General features: G+C 40.4%; 1 protein-coding gene across 1 annotated transcript in view; it reads left to right on the top strand.

Moving 5' to 3' along the window:
• Positions 1-19699, top strand: part of CCNY (cyclin Y) — a 187417-nt gene that overhangs the window by 145799 nt on the left and 21919 nt on the right. Inside the window, exons 4-7 of the mRNA XM_019741707.2 lie at positions 521-621; positions 4683-4718; positions 9009-9066; positions 9168-9287. Of these exons, the coding sequence (XP_019597266.1) occupies positions 521-621; positions 4683-4718; positions 9009-9066; positions 9168-9287 (315 nt within the window). The remainder of the gene's footprint in view (positions 1-520; positions 622-4682; positions 4719-9008; positions 9067-9167; positions 9288-19699) is intronic.

Raw genomic sequence — 19699 nt, 5'->3', positions numbered from 1 at the left:
TTTCTTTTCTTCATAAGCTCACCTCTTGAAATTCAAGCATATTAACCAGGAGATTCTAAATTAACATTGGCTGCATTTTCCATTCCCCCCAAATACTCCGTACCCCAAGAACAGAGACTTTTGTCTTGATCTTGGTACGTAAAAACCAGAACACTACCTTAATTAGCGGCTTTCATTGGCATAATGAGCGGTGTACTTCTTGTTTCACACAGGCCCCAGGGCAGGTGATTTTTACGGACTCTGCAACATACTCTCTGATGCTTGATTGTAAGAGTGCACTGTTTTCCTAATGAAGGAGGTTTGGGACTGGGAATGGTGGCGGCGACTTTTATTTATGGAAGAACAAGGAATTTCGATATATGGAAAAAGTGTATTTGTACAATTTTTGCTGGTAGTGTTCGTATTTCTTGCTAAGACATTTTTCCTCTGTGTTCTGGTCTCAAGTTTAAGGGGATGATGTTCTTTGGAAGAATTTTGAGCCCTGTTTAATTGTCATTGTTTTGTCACCATTGTTTTCTAGCATCCTCCAGGACAAATAGCAAGGAAATACAGCTCGTGCTCCACTATTTTCCTAGATGATAGCACAGTCAGTCAACCAAACCTCAAGTATACAATTAAATGGTGGGTATACAGATTTTTGCTTAACCAAATGCCTTTTCTATTCCTTAACCTGACGTCCAGCTGGTTGGTTGTGTGGCCTGGGAAGGGTAACACTGGGCAAGGGGAGGCCATTGACTATGAAAAATGTTTTTAAAAAGTGATTTTGGTAGTTAGGGATGTTGAAAATATTTGTTCATATTACCAATTACCTAGAAAAACCAAAATTTAAAATTATTTTAAATGTAGATTAGAGCATATTTTTTTATTTTTGTGTGTAATTTCTACCTTCCCACTTTTTATTAAAGCCATCCTGGCATAACGGCTAACATTGTACCTTTAAAATAAAACAGGGTCCCAGTTTTAAGTCTCAGAGCTGCGGCAGGCTGTACCAACAGGGAGGGTTTGGGTGAGACCCTTCTCTCTGGGATCTTATTTTCAAATGGGGTTTTAGGGAGGAAGGGGAGTCTTGGGATCAAATCCTTCCTTTTTCAGCTTCAGTGTCCTCATTTCAAAGTGGGCAACAGGAGGGGACACTGGTGTCTCCTGCAATGCTCCCGCTAGCACTGCGATAACGAGATCGCAGACAACCCGATGTGCAACGGTCTGGACTTCAGCTCAACTGGGAAAAATCTGGGGTATTTTATCTTTATGCTCGTTTAAGAAAGTACACATTTAACAACAGTTCGTGTTAGTGTTTGAAATAAACATTTACATTTCTAAATAGAAAGTACTCTTCAGTTTCAGTGGTCCAGGTTTTTAGACTTATAAACCCTGTTCTGAATGTGACCACACGTGACAACCAGTCACAGCCTTGGGCAGTGAAGACTGTCCAGGTTGTCTCCACAGGGAAGGGGGAAGTGGGACCACTTGAAGGGAGGCTGCCTTTTCTCTTGTGCGGGTTGCATGTGTCTAGGATCGAAATGGAAGTGGGGCTTCTTCCCTCAGTACCTTGGTGTTCAAGGGCGTGGTGAATGACCAATGGGCATAAACCCACACAACAGCGGTGTATATATCATAGCTCCCCAACCGTGGCTTTGGCTCAGCCTCTTCCTGCCCTTGGGCAAGGTTTCCTGCCAGGGAAGTGCAGCACTTTCTAGAGGAAATCACTAGTAGTTGTAGAGAGGAGTGGAAAGCCCTAAGGATCTTTGCAGCGTGTGGCTGTTAGCATCTGCTCAAGCTCGAGAGCTCAGAGTGAAAGCTGCTGACTCCCCTGAATCCTGGGATCCTCTTCACGGGGAGCGAGGCTGCGTGGAGCTCATCTCCCTTCAGGGCCTGCAGGAGCTCTTGGGATTTACAGGTGGATCTGACTCAGTTGCTCAATGCTTCACCCTTGGATGGCTTAAAATTGCCACTGGTTGTGACATGGACACTTAGGAGCCGGGTGGGAAAACCGGGTGACAATGTGATTATTTCAGTGTCAGGTCCGGGAGGTGCAAACACCTAAGTTACAACTATGTGTCCATGTAAACCAGTGGTTCCAGCCCTGGGTGTACCTAGGTGTCACCTAGGAGCTTAAAACCACATTCATATTTGATGTCTTACCCTACAGATCCGATGTCTGGATTTTAACCCCCCTCTCAGAGATTCTAATAGGCCGCCGATGTTGAAGACCCCTGATGTAGGTGGATGTGTCTCCTCCCTACCAAAGTTCCCTTGGAAGTTTTAAATAAACTATAGGTTAATATATGAAGGGGAAAGAACTTGAAAAGCTGGTCCAGTTAAGATAGCTGTCGAGACAGAACATTCAGCGTGGAGACTGTGCTTCCCTGATCCAAAAGACATTTTCTCTGTACCACCGAAATTTGAAGTTCTTCAGTCAGTAGCTTAGTTGTTTTAAAAAGTGCCCAGTTTTTAAACATACACATGTTGGACCTAGGAGCTGGGCAGGGCGGACCCTAGTTGAAGTGGTTCCATCAGAATCCTGCCCTGAAAATACAAGGGGGTAGGAAGATGCTAAGTGAATGCCCTCCTGTTCTAAAACTTTGCCCTAAGCCTTGTCCTACACCTGTCAGGAAACCTGTGGCCCTCGCCCCCTAGATATTAAAATTGATCCACGTGCTTTAACAGTAGTTCAGCTTCATCGTGGGCGTGGTGAGCATTTATGGGCTAAACTTGTTCTGATTACCAAGCCTGACCTTGTTTCTTTGAGAAAATGGTCTGCATTCTAAACAACCAATTTCTAAGCGAATTTTTAGAAGAAAACCCTTCTGTAAATTGGGGAATTGCCAAAATGAACAAACATATTTACCAATTCTGGTTAGGGAGTGGGTGGAGGATTGAGTGCTGTTCTAACAGTGAAAGGAAAGCTTAAGTGTAAAAAGTTTGGGCCCTTACTCTCTGCTCATTCTTTTCGTAAGCATGGTTTCTTTTTTGAGAACTTGATTTTTCCATCTTTCCCCTAAATGCCAACAGCTCTGATACAGAATTTAGAGTTTAACCAACCATCCCTATGCCTCTGCGACCAACCCCTCCCCCAAATCCCCGTAAGGAGCATAGGAATGATGATGAAAGGAGTGTGGGGTGAGGGGGTGGCGCTCCAGTCACACAGCTGGCCAGTCATCCATGAGTCGTGGTGTCTGAGGGGCGGAGAGTCCTGCTTACCCACCTGCCTCTGTATCTCCGAGAATCAGGCCTCAGCACTGCCAGACCCATGACCCCTTCACCTTCGAAGTCTTAGGATCATCATATGCTTTGCTGATTTAGTTCTAGGAGCGAAGTAAGACAAGTGCAGTGCCTGTGATCACAAATCTGTTTTGTTTTCTTGGCCGAGAGAATAGCATTTCTTCCTTCCCAGCTATGTGGCGAAAGCCGCTGAGCAACTGCCCAGCTGCACAGGTTTGACCCACCTGTACCTCTGGTTTGGGCCCATCCCGTCCTTGCTGAGACCTCACCACTTTCTGAGGATGTCGCAGAACTGACCAGACCTCTGAAGTTGGGCGTTTAGTGTGATGCCGGAAGCCGAGGACTGATTCAGTTTTCAACTGACTGCCCTTTGCCCCCAAGAATCACTTCTTTTAAGATGACCAACTAAACTGGCCTACGGAGCTGGACTGTACATGAGTCCTCAGCCGTATTTTCTCACTTTCCGGGATATGAGCTTGAGTGGAAATATACCAGTATTTTTTTTTTTTGCAAAGATATTTAGCAATATATGTGTGGAGCCTTACAATTATTAATGACTTTAGATTGAGTAATTCCAATTACAAGATGTTTTCTTATGGAAATAATATAGTCACAGGTTCACAAATATTTATCTTTGAGGATACTTATTGTGTTAATTATAATTGCAAAATATTATAAACAAATGTTCAGTAGTAGGGGAATGATTAATAAATTATTCAGGAACAGAATCTATATATCTTGTGCTAATAGTAGTCATCTTTGGGCAAAATGGTTATTTTTTGTGTACTTTATATATTTTCCAAAATTTCTGCCATATTGAATGTAATGTACTGTATAATCAGAAAAACATTTGAAAAAAATTCAGGGGAGAGGAATTAAGTTAAGACCTTTTAAAATGTAAAATAAAATTTTAAGGTTGTGTTACAAATAAGGGTTCCAGTACCATTTCAGAAAATGAATAAGTCAGGCAGATTGCCAGGAGGTTATTGATTGAAGGGAAAAAATATCAAACTCCTACGGGTGATATTTACATATTTCTGGTAGTTATAAAGAAACCACTAATTTTCTAAAATAGTATGTACTGAGTTGGAGATTTCTAAAAGTGTTTAATTTGTACCACCTGGTTTTTTTTGTTTTTTTTGTTTGTTTGTTTTTACATGGTGCCTATATTGTATAAGTGAGGGGAAAAAAAGCTTAAAATTTCAGATAGGAAGAGAAATTTGTAAATATCACTTGAAGTTTTGGTATTTCTGGGAAAGATTTAATAATTGTTATGAATGAGTATCAGACTGATTTACTTTAAAGAGTGTATTTTTTTGATCAGCATTCTGAATTAAATGGAACTGTTTAGATGGATCATTTTACTTTTTACTTTAAATATTTATGGTCAGACTGATGTCAGATAATATATAACATCTTGAATATGCTTATGAAACATTGAACTGCATTTTATTTTACAGTGTAGCTCTCGCAATATATTACCACATCAAAAACAGGTATGTGGATGATTGATTTTCTGTTAAAAACATTACGTATTATCTACTATTATATTTTTCCTGTCTTTTTCCTATTATGCTCTAGTTGCTTTGGCCTTCATATTTTCATGGACTTTCTAAAGTTAGTGTAATTTACCAAAACTTCCCAGGTAAGTGCTGAGCCGCTTCCTAATTAGAGGAAACCAGATGGGTGTTTGTGTTTGAAACCAGCAAAAACAAAACAGAGCTTCTTGAGAATGTTCTGCCTCTTCTTTACTCTTTGTTTTCTGTATAATTTGTTTAAACATTCTATCTTTTATAAAATATTGTTTAAAAAATTTACTGTGTGCTACTTTAACATGAAAAAAATGTTTATAGTTTCAATTTAGGAGAGAAAATTTTGTTGTAAATCTGTTTGAAAAATTGTTTTACATTTTATTTTTTTTGCCTTTATTAAATTGACTGGTGACATTGGTTAGTAAAATTATATAGGTTTCAAATGTACTTTTCTGTAATACATCATCTGTATATTGCGTTGGGTGTACATTTAGACATAATGTAGAAACTGTCTAATACGAGTATGAAGATCAGTTAATTTAATTTAAAAACTCAGTTAAAACAGGGAATCATAGAAAAAAGTCACTTAAAAAGATTTACCATTCATATTTTATTTCAACATAAAACATTTAAAAGTACATCATTTACCAGTTTTTTTAATGCAGCATCAAGACTTGTTTTGAGCATGGGGCATTGATTAGAGTACCAGTGTCTTTCTTTTCTAAGCCACACCCGTAACTTATCCTTTCCATCTTTCCATAGTGGTTTTTTTTTGTGTGTGTGTGTTTTTTTAAATCAATAGTGAGAAAACTTAAGATATTTGCAAAACAATCCGAGCATAGAATCTTTTGGGTTTTGAGCACATCTGGTCTACAATGAATTTATTTTTAGTGATTCCCTTTTACTAGGTCTTTCCAGATCATCCTTCTTTGTTTTCATAAGAACAAAGCCACTGTCATTGCAGTCTTATTTCATTGAGTGATAGTTACATACGTTATGTGAGTCTAATAACAAGTACAACTTGTGTTAAAGAACAAAATTCAACCCAGTAAATTTGAAGATCTAATTGGCTTTATTAAGGGACTCATGAATACGGCAGCATCCATCCAGCTGCTAGAAGGGCGGGCACTCTGAGGAGTTGTACAAAAGGGAAAAGTTTTGATAGGCAGAAAGAGGGTGGGACTAAGAAGTTAAAAAAGTGGATTATTTCAGGCAAGGACACCTTTCTTTAGGGGAAAGCAGGGGGTCTTATCTAGTAGATTACCTCACTAGTGCTGACCAGGAAATTTCAGACTGATTGGTTTACAATTCCACTCCTGGGAGAGGCTGAAACTGCAATTGGGTTAGTCATTAAGGTTTGGTATGGTGACATGACTTCCAAAAAGTGACTCCATTTTGGCCTGGTGTTCTTTCTGATAAGGGTAGGTAGGTAGATAGAAATGAGCAGGAGAAATTTAGCCCCAGTTAGAAAGCCCCCGGCTGCAGCTCCTACTTGTGTCAAGACCCCTTGCAGCTGCCCAGCAGGATTCCAGGTGTACACATACCCTTAAGGAATGTGTTTACACGTGCCCCTAAATCAAAGAAATGCACTGCTAAGTGCCAGAGGACTAGGCACCTCAGGGGCAGAAAGAGAGATAAGAGAAGGGAGAGGGGGAGGCAGTTCTACCCACAGAAATAAAAGCCTTCGTGCAACGTAAGGCGAGGCTGCTTCCCCCCCTTGGGTCAGCCCGCTCCATGTCTCGGAGGGCACTGTCTTTAACTAATAAACTTCTGGCTGTTTTATTCTGTACAAAATTCTGTCTCTTGACTGAATTCATTCCTTCAAGAAGATGAAGAGCTGAGGTTCAATGTCATTTCCTGGTAACACTTCCTCCCTCCCTCCCTCCTTCTGGTGTGACCCATTTCTGGGAAAAAACATGGCCACCTCATGGTTCCAGTGGATCTCAGTGGGTGGGAACCACACTGCCTTCAATCTGTTTTACAACAGGGACAAAGGGAGAGTTGTGTAAGTCATTGAAGTGGAGGTTAGATAACAGCTTCTACTAAACAGTCTTATAGGAAAACACAAATATCTGGAGGAGATTTACACCTGGAAAGATATTCTCTGTAGTGACCCTTTTCCGTATTGTAATTGTGATTCACGGTTCTTTATGGTGCTTGAGAGTTTGGGATTTAAAAATTTACAAAATGTAGGCTATTGGATCTTTGAACCTTGACCAGAATAACATATTAGTGACAGTTTAGGTTTTTGTCTTGATGCTTATTTCTATGATAGTAGTTCAAACTTTTTAAACATTTAAGTCTTAAATAATAACAATGTAATGCCATTAATGGAACCCAGATGTGTCCTCCAACCAACCAGTTTTGTATTAGCATCTCTAAGTGATTTCTCAGTTCTTAGACTATTACGGATCCCAAAGTTAATTTACAGTCATAGCTGATAATAATAAGAGCCAACTCTACTAATAAGTGCTTACTCTGGCCACCCTGGTCAGCTGTTTACGTGCATTATCTCATTTCGTTTTTATAACAACTCTGTGAGGTGATACTGATATTATTTCCATTTTACAGATAAGAAACAGGGGCGCAGAGAGATGAAATGATTTGCCTAAGATTATACAACTAGTAAATTGCGGAATGGGGGAATTGAACCCAAGCAATATACCACGGAGACTTTTAATCATATGCAAACAGACATGATTGATGTACAGGTTGTATCCTGAAGGTCTCTTGGGAAGAGACCTGCATTGACTGTCTGCAGACTTTCTTCCTTGATAAGTCATACAAGCCAAACCTTTGGAGCTGGTGAGAGATCCAGCTTGGTAGAGATGGTGCAACTCAGCTGAGACACGTAGCTTTTAATGGAAGTGAAAGGAAAATCCACTTTTCAGAAGAGTCATTTTAGCTTAAATTCTTAACCCTCGTTTATATTTTTGAACCTACACTTTCATTTTTAAAATTACTTCAGGTGAATGTTTCTCCAGAGTGCCTCTCCAGAGTGCCGAATGGCTTTTTAGGAGCTCTCATTCCTGAGGAAAGTTGAAGAAGGCCAAGAAATGGGGGGCTGGGCCAGGCTTTTCTCTCACGTAGCCCCTTGACTGTCTCACAGAGACAGTTAGTGAGATGAGGAGTTGGCTGATTCTTTGTGGCCAGGTTATTATAGAAGGAAATGTCACCGGTGCACCAGGAGGAGCTCTCTATGTGGTCAGACCCTGCTACCTGGTCCTTCCTGGTTGAAGCCGTCTTTACTCAGCTTTAGCTCAGTCTTTGCTGCCTGTGTTCCTGCAGTTCCTGCAGGGAAAATGCGCACAGGTATGAATGCCCCAAAGCTTTAAAAACAATTCCTATTGTGCAAATATAGTAATGCAAACTGAACTGTCCTGTTAAGATCTGTCTTTCTCCCTTATTTTATGGAGACAGTAAGTTCATAGAGCAGAAATTGTAGTGTTGACCGTGATGAGTGTTGGTGACGACAGACAGGTCTGTAGTCTCCTGATCCTCGCAAGCCCGATTGATTTTGGAAGCACAGACGATGGACCTTGTTACCCAAGCAATCGTTTCCAAATTTGATTTCTAAAGAAAAATTTGCAGGCAAAACTCAAACGACATAAAACAGGACATAGAGCTGTCTCTAGTGAGGTGTGGATAGTCCCTTCAGGGCAGCTGCCTGAGGTGCGGTGCTTACAGGGAAAGCCACCACTGTAAGTTGCTCTGTGCACGTACTGGCCTGGTAGCAGCCAGCCATTCTTTTATAGGTTTAGGTTATTATTATTAGTTAAGTTTTTCTACACATCACCGCTTGTTTCTCAATATAAAATACTGAAAATCTTAAGTGGTTAAGTTGCATATTACAAAAACTTCAGATTAATCTCTAGGATACACTGAATATTCATTTTTACCCTCAGACTTCTTTCTTGTCAACCATAGTTTAAGCAGATCTGTTGGCCTTCGCTCAGAAACATGATGTTAAAGAAATTTAGATTTGGTTCATCTGAAAACTCAGAAAATGAAAAATCTATATTTTCACTTAAGTTAATTCATAACCTTTATTTCATGGACTATTCAGAAATTACCTACTACTGTACCCAAATAAAACAAATTGTTATTCATCAGTAACCAATAGCCTCTCTTACATTTAGCACTGCCTTCTCTTTTCTGAAGTAACAGTTGAATCAAAATATATTTTTGTTTTATTTTGAATAACATACATTCTTACAGAAAGTAAACTCTATTTTCTATTATTTTCCCCACCAGGGACCCAGATGGAAGGATGCTCTTAGATATTTTTGATGAAAACCTTCACCCTCTTTCGGTAATTTCCTCCTCCTCGTGTTTCACAATATTGTTTAATTGTTTCTCTTTTGCTCTTCTCTTTTTGGGTGGCCTGTCATCTGAAAATATTTTCTTCCCCAGAAATCCGAAGTGCCACCAGATTATGACAAACACAACCCAGAGCAGAAGCAGATTTACCGGTTTGTTCGGACACTGTTCAGTGCTGCTCAGCTGACTGCTGAATGTGCCATTGTCACCCTGGTGAGTGCCCTCAGAATGACCGCAGCCATTGGTAGTTGAATGGAGTGGTGAGAGCTGGGGCTCTCGTCAGGTAGCCTAGGGACACTGCAGTTTCTCCTTCAGGGTGATCTCTCTGGAGAATAGAGTGTTGATCTCCCAAGACAGGGTATGAAATCTGTTCCTCGGTCCCCTCCTAAAGTCACAGTCAAAACCAATAAATGTTGAAATGTTAAATTCAGGTAAGTAAACACTGGGCTAATGAGGGTAAGAAGGACCAAGGTGCCCCCTGTAGCTTTCCTGTTGTTGGTTCCTACAAAAGTTGTAATGACATTCATAAGATATGATGTACACATACATCCCACGTGAATACCTATATAGGAAGGAGTGGTGGGTATTGCCACCTTCTCTTTTGTGCTTTTGTTTAAATGTGTCTGTAAGGTATTCGGAGGCAACATGGAGGTAATCTGCACTTTGAGACTCAAATAACAGATAAAAATCTATAATCTTACGTAGATTCTTGAAACTTTAGGGACTATTTAGTCAAATGTCATTTGGGAAATAGATTTGACAATGGAACCCATTGTCACTGAACTTTTGCATTGTTTGCAACTCAGATAAGAAGTTAGCTCTGCCTGGGCATGAGCTGTCCTGGAGGGGATCCGAAAGCCTTTGGGAGCGTCTGAGAAGAGATTATTGTCTAGTAGAAAGTTTACAGGCCACCTGAGGACCCTTTGTGTCTCTGCCACACTAAGCGCTCTGTGCTGCTCGGCTAATGCAACAGTAAACCTGTTTGTTTATTCATTCATTGATTCATCCATTTGTTTGTTCATTCCTTCTCTCTTTGAACTTACCCCTAATGGGTAAAACAGGCATTCAACTAGTAATCACTAGTTGATTTGGATGATTATAAGTTCTTAGGATGTAACTGAGAAGTAGATTTATTGCTCAGGTTTATTCCCCCAAAGGATTTTAAGTTCTTACAAAACATGCAACAGGGTTGAAACTTTCTCGTAGGGAAACTGCGATGAACAGAAAAGCAGATGAAAACATGGATGAAATTAGTATTAAAATTCATGCTATGAAGGAAGGTTTATTTTGAAGCTACTGCAGATGGAATGCAGTGCGGATTGTTTTACCTTAAATTCCTAAAAAAATTACTACCTGACTGTGACCTGATAATGCCTCACTGCTTAGATGTATTAGAGTGAAGATAAGATTGTAATCCCCACAGCTTCCCATTTTCCGCAGAGATACTGAGAGAACATCTGAAGTGCATTCCCGTCTCCAAGGGTGACAGGGTAGATCAGTTAGTTCATGTCTTTGCAGAGAGTCCTATAGGTCATGGTAACCACTGAAACTTCACCTAGCCTATTAGATAAACTTGTGGCTTAGGAGGAGACTCGCTTGTACTGGTGTCTTTCTGGTAGCATCCTAAAGATGAGCAGCTCTGGGGTCCCACGTGGTGGGTACAGCAGACTGATTCTCTGGTGGCTGCTGCTTGCGTTGGCTGAGAGTCAGCCTGCGTGCCTGATGGGGAAAGGAGACAGATGCGTGCGCTGAGCGAGATCCTGTATAATTCTTCTCTTGCATCCCCTAGAGTTAGAAGCAGCCATCAGAACAGGTCCTGTCTAGAGCTGACAGAGATGCATTAATGTCTGCTTTTCTCCTGCGCATCCTCTTGGCATCTTGGCGTGCTGCCCAGGAGGAGGAGGTGGTGGGGGCAGGGGTGGAAGGACAGCAGTTACCTCTGGCCCTGCTGCCCTCAAGGGAACAAGACTGCAGGCTGCCTGTGGTAAGAGAGTTTCCAAGACCTTCAAACACCCGAACTCAGTAAACCCAAAGCTAATATCTCACAGCTTAATTATCTTTGTTTTAGAAGAATAACAGCAACTTAATATCACTAAATACATTTCTTTAGCCTTGCAGGGTATGCTAAAAGCTTTCCTGTTGATAACTGACACATGAGGAAATTCAAAACCAAGGGTGAGGTCATTGAACTGCACCTTGCTGAGTTATGATAAGTTTTCATATGAACGCACTTTGTTCCCAGCAGCACTTGGGAGGAAGCACTTGGGAGTTGGGAGGAAGACCATAGCGTCCAGCTGCCCCTCCGTGCAGCCCAGCCTTTCTCTTAGGAGTTACTTGAGCTGGGTTATCCTTAACTCCATGAACAACACCCATTTTAGTCCCATGTGGTACTTGGCCAAAATAGAACTCACTGCCTGTCTCAGCAAGGGGTTTTGATCACTGTAAGGACGAGAAACCCGCATGAAGAGGCCCAGGCAGGAGATTTATTGGAAGGTCCAGGGTCTGGTCCCTTGCTCTTTAGGATGGAAGTACTCCAGGCTGTGTGAGAGCAACAGGCTTTTCTGTCCTTCCGTCTGTCTTGGGGGCTGCCTCATCTTGCCTCTGCACCTCCCTGGGAGTCTCCATCAATTTTCAGGTCTGCTTCTGGTGGAACGCATTGGGGAAGTAGCTGTCCCAACCCAGACTCTACGTCACTTTTTCACTTAAGGCCCAACACCAGCTAATTCAGTCTCTTGTGTTCAGTTCAGATTTTGGACAGCGGATGGGTTTCGATTGGCTCCATCAGTGATTGGCTCAGTTCCTTTAGGGCCAGATGTTCACCCTGAAAACGAGCACTTGTGACCCAAAGGTGACAGGAGAAAGGGGCCCAGGACTTTGTCCTGAGCCACTATTTTTCTCACTCTGTGGGTTCTTGTGCTCAAAACCTCCTGTGGTTCCCCATGTTCCGCAGAGGAAGACGCAAAGAAAGCCCTTATGAGACCCATAGGTCCCGAGCAGCCTCAGGCCTCCTCTTCTTCTTGACGTAGCTGCCACCCCTTCCCCCTGCGGTCACTGTGCTCTAGCCACTCCAGCCCCACACACATAGCTGCCTCAGGACGTTGGCACTTGACACCTCTGCCTGGGGCCCACTTTCCCAGATATGCATGTGGGCCCCCCTGCCCTCCTTCACATCTTTGCTCAGAGGGCTTGTCAGCAGGATGTCATTACTTTGAATTGTGACCTCCCTCATCCCCCCTCATTCCCTTGTCATCATTTCCTGTTTTGTTTTTCCCCACAGCACTTATCACCAAGTAACATTCTTTAGGTTTTACTCATTTGTTTTATTTTGCCTATAACAGTATAAGCTCTACAATTAATGGATTTCTGTCTTTTTCGTCTTTGTTTGTTTGTTTACTGCACTATGACCAGCATCTGGAACACATCCTGGTACATACTTAATGCTCAATAAAGACTTATTCAGTGTGCACAGTAAACCTAGTAATAACTGTCTGCTGTTTCACTGCTTAACTTGTTCAGGCGAGCTTTCTGAAGGGAGTGTGGCAAAGTCGTTAGCCATGGGGACACTGCCCCGTCAGGCCCCTGACTGAGTGTGGCTGACAAGGTTGGTTCTATCTGGAGAGCTGTGAGGGGTGATCGGAGGGAGAGAGGAAGTTTGTAACTGATGGAGAGGAGTCAAGCCCAAAGAAAAGGGGAATCGAGAAGAAATGGAGGTGGCAAAAGGAGAACTAACCAGACGAGGAGATGCATTACCTTTCTATTAATTATTTTTTTGTTATCTTTTATAGCTTTATTGAGATAGAATTCATATACCATAAACTCCACCCATTCAATGTGAGCATTTCAATGGTTTTTAGTGTATGGTGCCTCCATCACCACAACCTAATCAGAATATTTTCATCACCCCCTTACCCTTTAGCAATCATTCTTCATTTTCAACCCCCATCCCAGGCTCCGTAACAACTAATCTAGTTTCTGTCTCTCTGGATTTGCCTATTCTGGAAATTTCATACACATGGATTTATATAATATGTGATCATTTGTGACTGCCTTCTTTTCACTGACCATAATGTTTTGAAAGTTCAGCTGCATGGTAACATGTATAGTATTCCATTCTTTTTCATTGTTGAGTAATATTCCATTGTAGAGATCGACCACATTTTGTTTATTGGTTGATGGACATTTGAGTTGTTTCTACATTTTTAGCTATTACATTTGTTTGAACATTTGTGCACACATTTTTGAGGGTGACTATGTTTTCAGTTCTTTTGGTATATACCTAGGAATTAAATTGCTGGTAACTCTGTGTTTAACTTTTTGAGGAACAGCCTGACTGTTTTCCAGTGTGGCTGCACCATTTTACATTCCCATTGGCAATGCTATGAGGGCTCCATTTTCTCCACATCGTTACATCCTTGGCAATACTTGTTACTGTCTTTCTGATTTTAGCCATTCTAGTGGTGTGAAGTGATAGCTCATTGTACTTTTGACTTTCATTTCCCTAATAATTAATGATGTTGAGCATCTTTTCATATGTGTTCATTGGGCCTTTGTATCTCTTCTTTGGAAAAATGTCTATTCAAATCCTTTGCCCATTTTTAAATTGAGTTGTCTTTTTATTGTTGAATTCTAAGAGTTATTTATATGTTCTGGGTATAAGTCCCTTGTCAGATATATGATTCACAAGTATTTTCCATTATTCTTTGTGTTGTCATTTCAGTTTCTTAATGGTATCATTTGCAACATAGGTTTTCATTTTCATGAAGCCCAATTTATATATTATTTTCTTTTGTCACTTGTGCTTTTGGTGTTGTATCTAAGAAACGTTTGCATAACCCAAGGTCATATGATTTACTCCTATGTTTTCTTTTAGGAGTTACATAATTTAGCACTTACATTTAGGTCTACAATCCATTTTGAGCTATTTTGTGAGATACATACTTTTGCACTGTATATGGTTGTCTGAGCACCATTTCTTGAAGAAACTGTCTTTTCCTCTTTGAATTGTCTTGTCACCCTTGTCAAAAATCAGTTGACCATAAATGTGAAAGTTTATTTCTGCACTTTCAATTTTGTTCCATTGAGATGTGTGTGTGTGTGTGTGTGTGTGTGTGTGTGCATTCGTATGTCAGTACCACACTCTTGATTACCATAGCGTTGTAGTTGAAATCAGAAAGTATGATTCTCCCAATTTTGTTCTTTTCTTTCAAGATTTTGACTATCCTATGTCCCTTGCATTTCCATATTAATTTTAAAATCAGCTTGTCAGTTTCTGCAAAACAAAGAAACAAAATCAGCTGGGCTTTTGACGATAGGGTCTGCACTGAGTATGTAGATCAATTTGGGGAGTATTACAGTCTTAACAATGCTAAGTCTTCCCCTATCAACATGGGGTGTCTTCCCATTTATTTAGATTTTCATTTTCTTTCAACAATTTTTATAGTTGTCACTGTACAAGTCTTACACTTCTTTTTGTTAACTTTATTCCTAGGTATTTAATTCTATTTCATGCTATTGTAAGTGGAATTGTTTTCTTAATTTTATTTTCGGATTGTTCTTGCTAGTGTATAGGAATACAGTTTATTTTTGTAGATCGATCTTGTATCCTTCCACATTGCTCAACTCATTTTAGATCTAATAATAGTTTTTTGTTAGATTCCTTAGTCTTTTATATATGCAAGATCATGTTATCTGCAAGTAGAGATAGTTTTACCACTTCGTTTCCAATCTGGATGCCTTTTATCTGTTTTTCTGGCCTAATTGCCTTAGCTAGAATCTCCAGCACAGTGTTAAATAGAGGTGGTAAGAATGCTTTGTCTTGTTCTTCATCTTAGGGGGAAAGCTTTCAGCAGGATGTTAGCTGTGAGTTTTTCATAGATACCCTTTGTCAAATTGAGAAAGTTCCCTGTGTTCCTCATTTGTGGGGTTTTTTATCTCAAAGGAGTATTGGATTCTGTCGCTTGCTTTTTCTACATCTGTTGTGATGGTCTTGTGGTTTTTGTTCTTTATTCTATTGATATGTTAAATCAATCTTGCATTCCTGGGATAAATTACCCCACTTGGTCATGATATATAATTATTTTTATATGTTGCTGGACTTGGTTTACTAGTATCTTGTTGAAGATTTTTGCATCTTTATTTTGAGGGGTATTGTTCTTTGATTTTCTTGTGATATCTTTGGTTTGGGAATCAGCATAATACTGGCCCTATAGAATGAATCGGGAAGTATTTCTTCCACTTGTGTTTTTCTGAAGAGCTTGAGAAGAATTGTTATTAATTCTTATTTAAACGTTTGGTAGAATTTACCACTGAAGCCATCTTGGCCGGGATTTTTCTTTGTTGGAAGTTTTTACATCACTGAGTCAATCTCTTTGCCCGTTATAGATCTATTCCAATTATCTATTTCTTGCGTCAGTTTGTCTTTCGAGGAATTTGTGCATTTCATCTGAGTTATACAGTTTTTTGGCATACAGCTGTTCATAGTATTCCCTTATAATTCTTTTTATTTCTGTCTTTTGTTTCTAACTTTACTAATTTGAATCTAATCTTTTTTTCTTGGTTGGTTAGCTAAATGTGAATTTTATTGATCTTTCCAAAGACCAGCTTTCAGTTTATTTATTTCCTCTGTTTTTCTATTCTCTATTTCATTTATTTCCACTCTACTTTATTAATTCCTTTCTTCTGCTTGCTTTGGGTTTAGTTTGCTCTTCTTGTTTTTCTTGTGGTTGCTTAAGGTGAAAGGTTAGGTTATTGATTTGAGAGCCTCCTTATTTAATACAGGAATTTATAGTAATAAATTTCCCTCAGAGCTTTAGCTACATTGCATAAGTTTGGGTAGTTTTCATTTTCAGAGATGTATTTTTTTAATTAAATTTATCGGGGTAACATTGGTTAATGACATTATATAAAGTTCAGGTGTACAACTTTATAATTCAACTAATGCATCCCCTATTGTGTGCTTACCACCCAAAGTCTAGTCTCTCTCCATCACCATACTTTTTAGATTTACAGAAAAATTGTGAAGATAGTACAGAGTTCCTTATATCTCACACCCAGTTTATTATTAACATCTAATGTTACATTATACGGTATTATAATATCTATAATATTAACTTCTTATATTCTTTTGATGTATTTAGTACAATTAATGAACTGATAGTGATACCGTCATTCACTAAGGTTCATGCTTTATTCAGATTTTCTTAGTTTTTACCTATTGTCCCTTTTATTTTCCAGGATACCACATTACGTTTAGTTGTCATGTCTCCTTAGGTTCCTCTTGGCTGTGATAATTTCTCAGATTTTCCTTGTTTTTGATGATCTTGACAGTTTTGAGGACTACTGGTCAGGTATTTTGTAGACTGTCTGTCAGTTGGGACTTGTCTGCTACTTTTCTCATGATTGGACTGGGATTGTGTGTCTTGGTGAGGAAAACCACAGAGGTATAGTTCCATTTTCTCATATCTCATCAAAAGTACATACTGCCAACATGACTTATCATGGTTGACAGTAATCTTGATCACTGGTCTGAGGTCATATTTGTCAGGTTCATCCACTGTAAAGTTAGCCTTTTTTCCGACTTTCCGTGCTGCACTCTTTGGAAGGAAGTGATTATGTGCAGCTCACTTAAGGAGTGGGCGGTAGCTCTATCCTTAGGTGATGTATTATGGTCCTTGTACTTGTTATGTCAGTACAGGCATATCAGGAATACCAGTCATGCCCAGCTGAGTTGGGTCCCAGCTTGGGTGGCCTTGTACGGTCCTGTCATGGCTGCCACTCAGCCCCTGGTTGCAGCCCCAAAGTGCCTCTTAGAGCCTGGTACTCTGATGATGAAATGACCTGTGGAATCTATTTGTTATCCTGAAGACTCCTTTTTGAGTCACTAGTTTCTAAGAAAGTCAGAGCTATTATTCAAATGGCATCTATTCAGTGATGAGAAATGTCTCATTCATGTGCTCCTCCAGTTGTTAGGAAGTAAGAAGCGGTCGTGAAATCACCAGTTAGCTAAACTCTGGGTGATGGGGAGTGTAAGATTAATGACCTAGTGTTACTCTTTAAAATCAGATTGGAATAATTTCAGCATCAGCAGGATTTTGGTTACATATATTCTTGATTCCATTAGTTTGCGTTTTACTCCTCGCCCATGCCTTTGAACAGTTTGTTATGTGCAGTCAACTGAATGCTCTGTGTAACTGTAATTGCTCACTAACCTGTGTTTTCTAGAGACTCCTTAGGGTAGTACTTCTCATGAATTTAAATCTGAAAATTTAATTGAGCAAGAATGGCCTATTAGCAATGATCTAGGGATGTTGTTTAGAAAAAAATCAATTGTACATTTTTTCACTTATCAGAGAATTAAAATACCCAAGTGGGAGTTTACTAAAGAAATTGCAGCTGACCCTTGAATATAGCTTTACTGGCAAATTCTGCTAAATTATATGCCATTAAGTGGAGCTTGTTATGAATGCCTTATTTCCCAACATAACTGCCTTTCCTAGGTAATAGAGTGTATTATAATACCTAATTACTTTAGCCCTAATGAAATACCAGATATGGTGGATGCTTGCTGTTTTTCTTTTTTTCCCAAACTGTAAATCTTATCTTAAGTATCATCTAGCATACTTACTAATCTCTGTCAACTAAGGTGTAAAGTAAGTAAGAAGAAAATTGAGTAGCCACCGTTTTGCACCAAGCCAGTGAGAATCTGTTTCAGTGGGGAACTTGGAGAGATTTGCTTAAGTGGGTGAAGATTGTTTCACAACCTCCTTTTTGTATTTCTTTAAAAATCTGGAGGCTTAGTTAATTGCAGTCTTAGTTTTCTGCTCTTAATACAGTTTTATTAGACATTTCCTGACTGTCAACTTGATGGGGAATGAGAAGCATTAGTTGTCAACCTTTGTCAAGTATTTGGTCTGGAGTCCTAAGGACAGTGTCCAGCTCAAATTCCACTTGGCCGGCCTGGATCTTTATCTGAAGAATTGTAATTTTTACACAAATAAAAATCATGATAAAAAAATATCTCTTTCTGCTCATTTAATATAATAAATGCCATTAAAAACTAAAATCTCTAAACATTGAAAAGATTACTGTGCTGTGGTTAGTGAGCTACTTTTTTTTTTTTTAAACCAATGGTTGTCACAACCCAATGTATTAGGTTGGTGCAAAAGTAATTGCGGTTTAAACGGTTAAAAATAATTGCGAAAGCCGCAGTTACTTTTGCACCAACCTAATATTACTGTTTAATGAGAGATTTGGAAGCTCTCACACAGGTCCATATAGTGCAGTTAGTGTTCTCTGCTGCATGACCTCCTGGGGCTTAGTTGAAGGTCTTTTCAGCTTTCTGTGCTTGGCACAGCAGAGTGGACTCTTCCCTCCGGAGCTTTCTCCTCTGAACTTCACTGCCCACCACGCTGCTATCTCACAAACCAAGGACTCAGCATCACCTTGAACTCCACTCTCCCTTTGTAAATGCAGTTCCTTTTACCAAATGCCACTGTTGGTGGCCCTTTTATTAGATAGATCACTAATACGAGAAATCTGCCTGCATGCGTCTGTCGTCCTGAGCCTGCTTCTGTGTCGGTGTCATTCCTTATTGTTCCGCAGGCTGATGTGTGCGTGGCGCCAGCACTCGGGCCACACCCTGCTCGGGCACTGTGCTAGACGCCAGGCACACAGTGGGCATGAGTGACATGCGGTCCCTGTCCTCAGGGAACATACGGTGTAACAGGAAGAGAGACCAGTAAGAAGGCAGCGACACTGCACTGAGACAAATGCAGCAGTGGGGCAAGTGGGAGGATCCCCCAGACTCATGGGGGGGAATCAAGGTAGGCTTGCCGTGTAATGGTTTCCTGTTTCATTAACTTTCAGTAAACTCTTGTCACGGCTTATTGGCTTATTTTCTCTTTGGGACTGGAAATATATTAGTAATTTCTTCTCATGATTTTAGTTTTGTCCTATAGTACCTCTGGTCCATTCTGGGGAACACCTTGAGTGTGAGATTAGCCCTAAGGATCTAGGTTTTTAACACGTTGCGTACGGCGGGGTTTAAATCCCTCGTGAAGATTCTCGTGATCCGTATGCAACGTGTTAGGATTTAAAGAACTGCTTTTTACTTAATAAAGCACTAAACACAGAACAATAGCCTTTCTGAGCAAAAGAACCATTATTCATCTATTTCTTCATTCAGCAAACGACGGAGTGTCGACCCCACCTTGGGAGAGCCCCTATTCAGTGGCAGAGACAGACGTGGTTCTGAGCCCCCTCTCCAGACTTTGCTCGGTATTCACCACTGCACCTGTTTTACAGACAGCAGGCCAGTCCCGACTGCAGAAGACGCCGTAGGAAGTTTCTGCTGCTTTGGAAGGAGCATATGACTCTCTCTTCTGCCTGTGGTTTAGGGATCAGAGGAACCAGGGGAGGCTCCACGAGGAGCTACTAGCGATGGTCTGACTTTTCTTCATCTGTTCGGAGTTTAGCTTCCATTAAGGATCATTTCTCCTTCCCTGCCTCCCTTCCCTTTCCTTTTCCACCTCCCTCCACCTCTGTCCCTCTTCCCCATAGCACCCCACTCTCCTTTCTAAATACCTCACCCCTGCTACCTTCCCTGCCCCCGCACCCATGCTGTCACT

Source organism: Rhinolophus sinicus, linkage group LG02, assembly GCF_036562045.2.
Source record: "Rhinolophus sinicus isolate RSC01 linkage group LG02, ASM3656204v1, whole genome shotgun sequence".
In the NCBI taxonomy this organism is placed as follows: Eukaryota; Metazoa; Chordata; class Mammalia; order Chiroptera; family Rhinolophidae; genus Rhinolophus; species Rhinolophus sinicus.
This window is presented reverse-complemented; position numbering and strand designations above follow the sequence as displayed.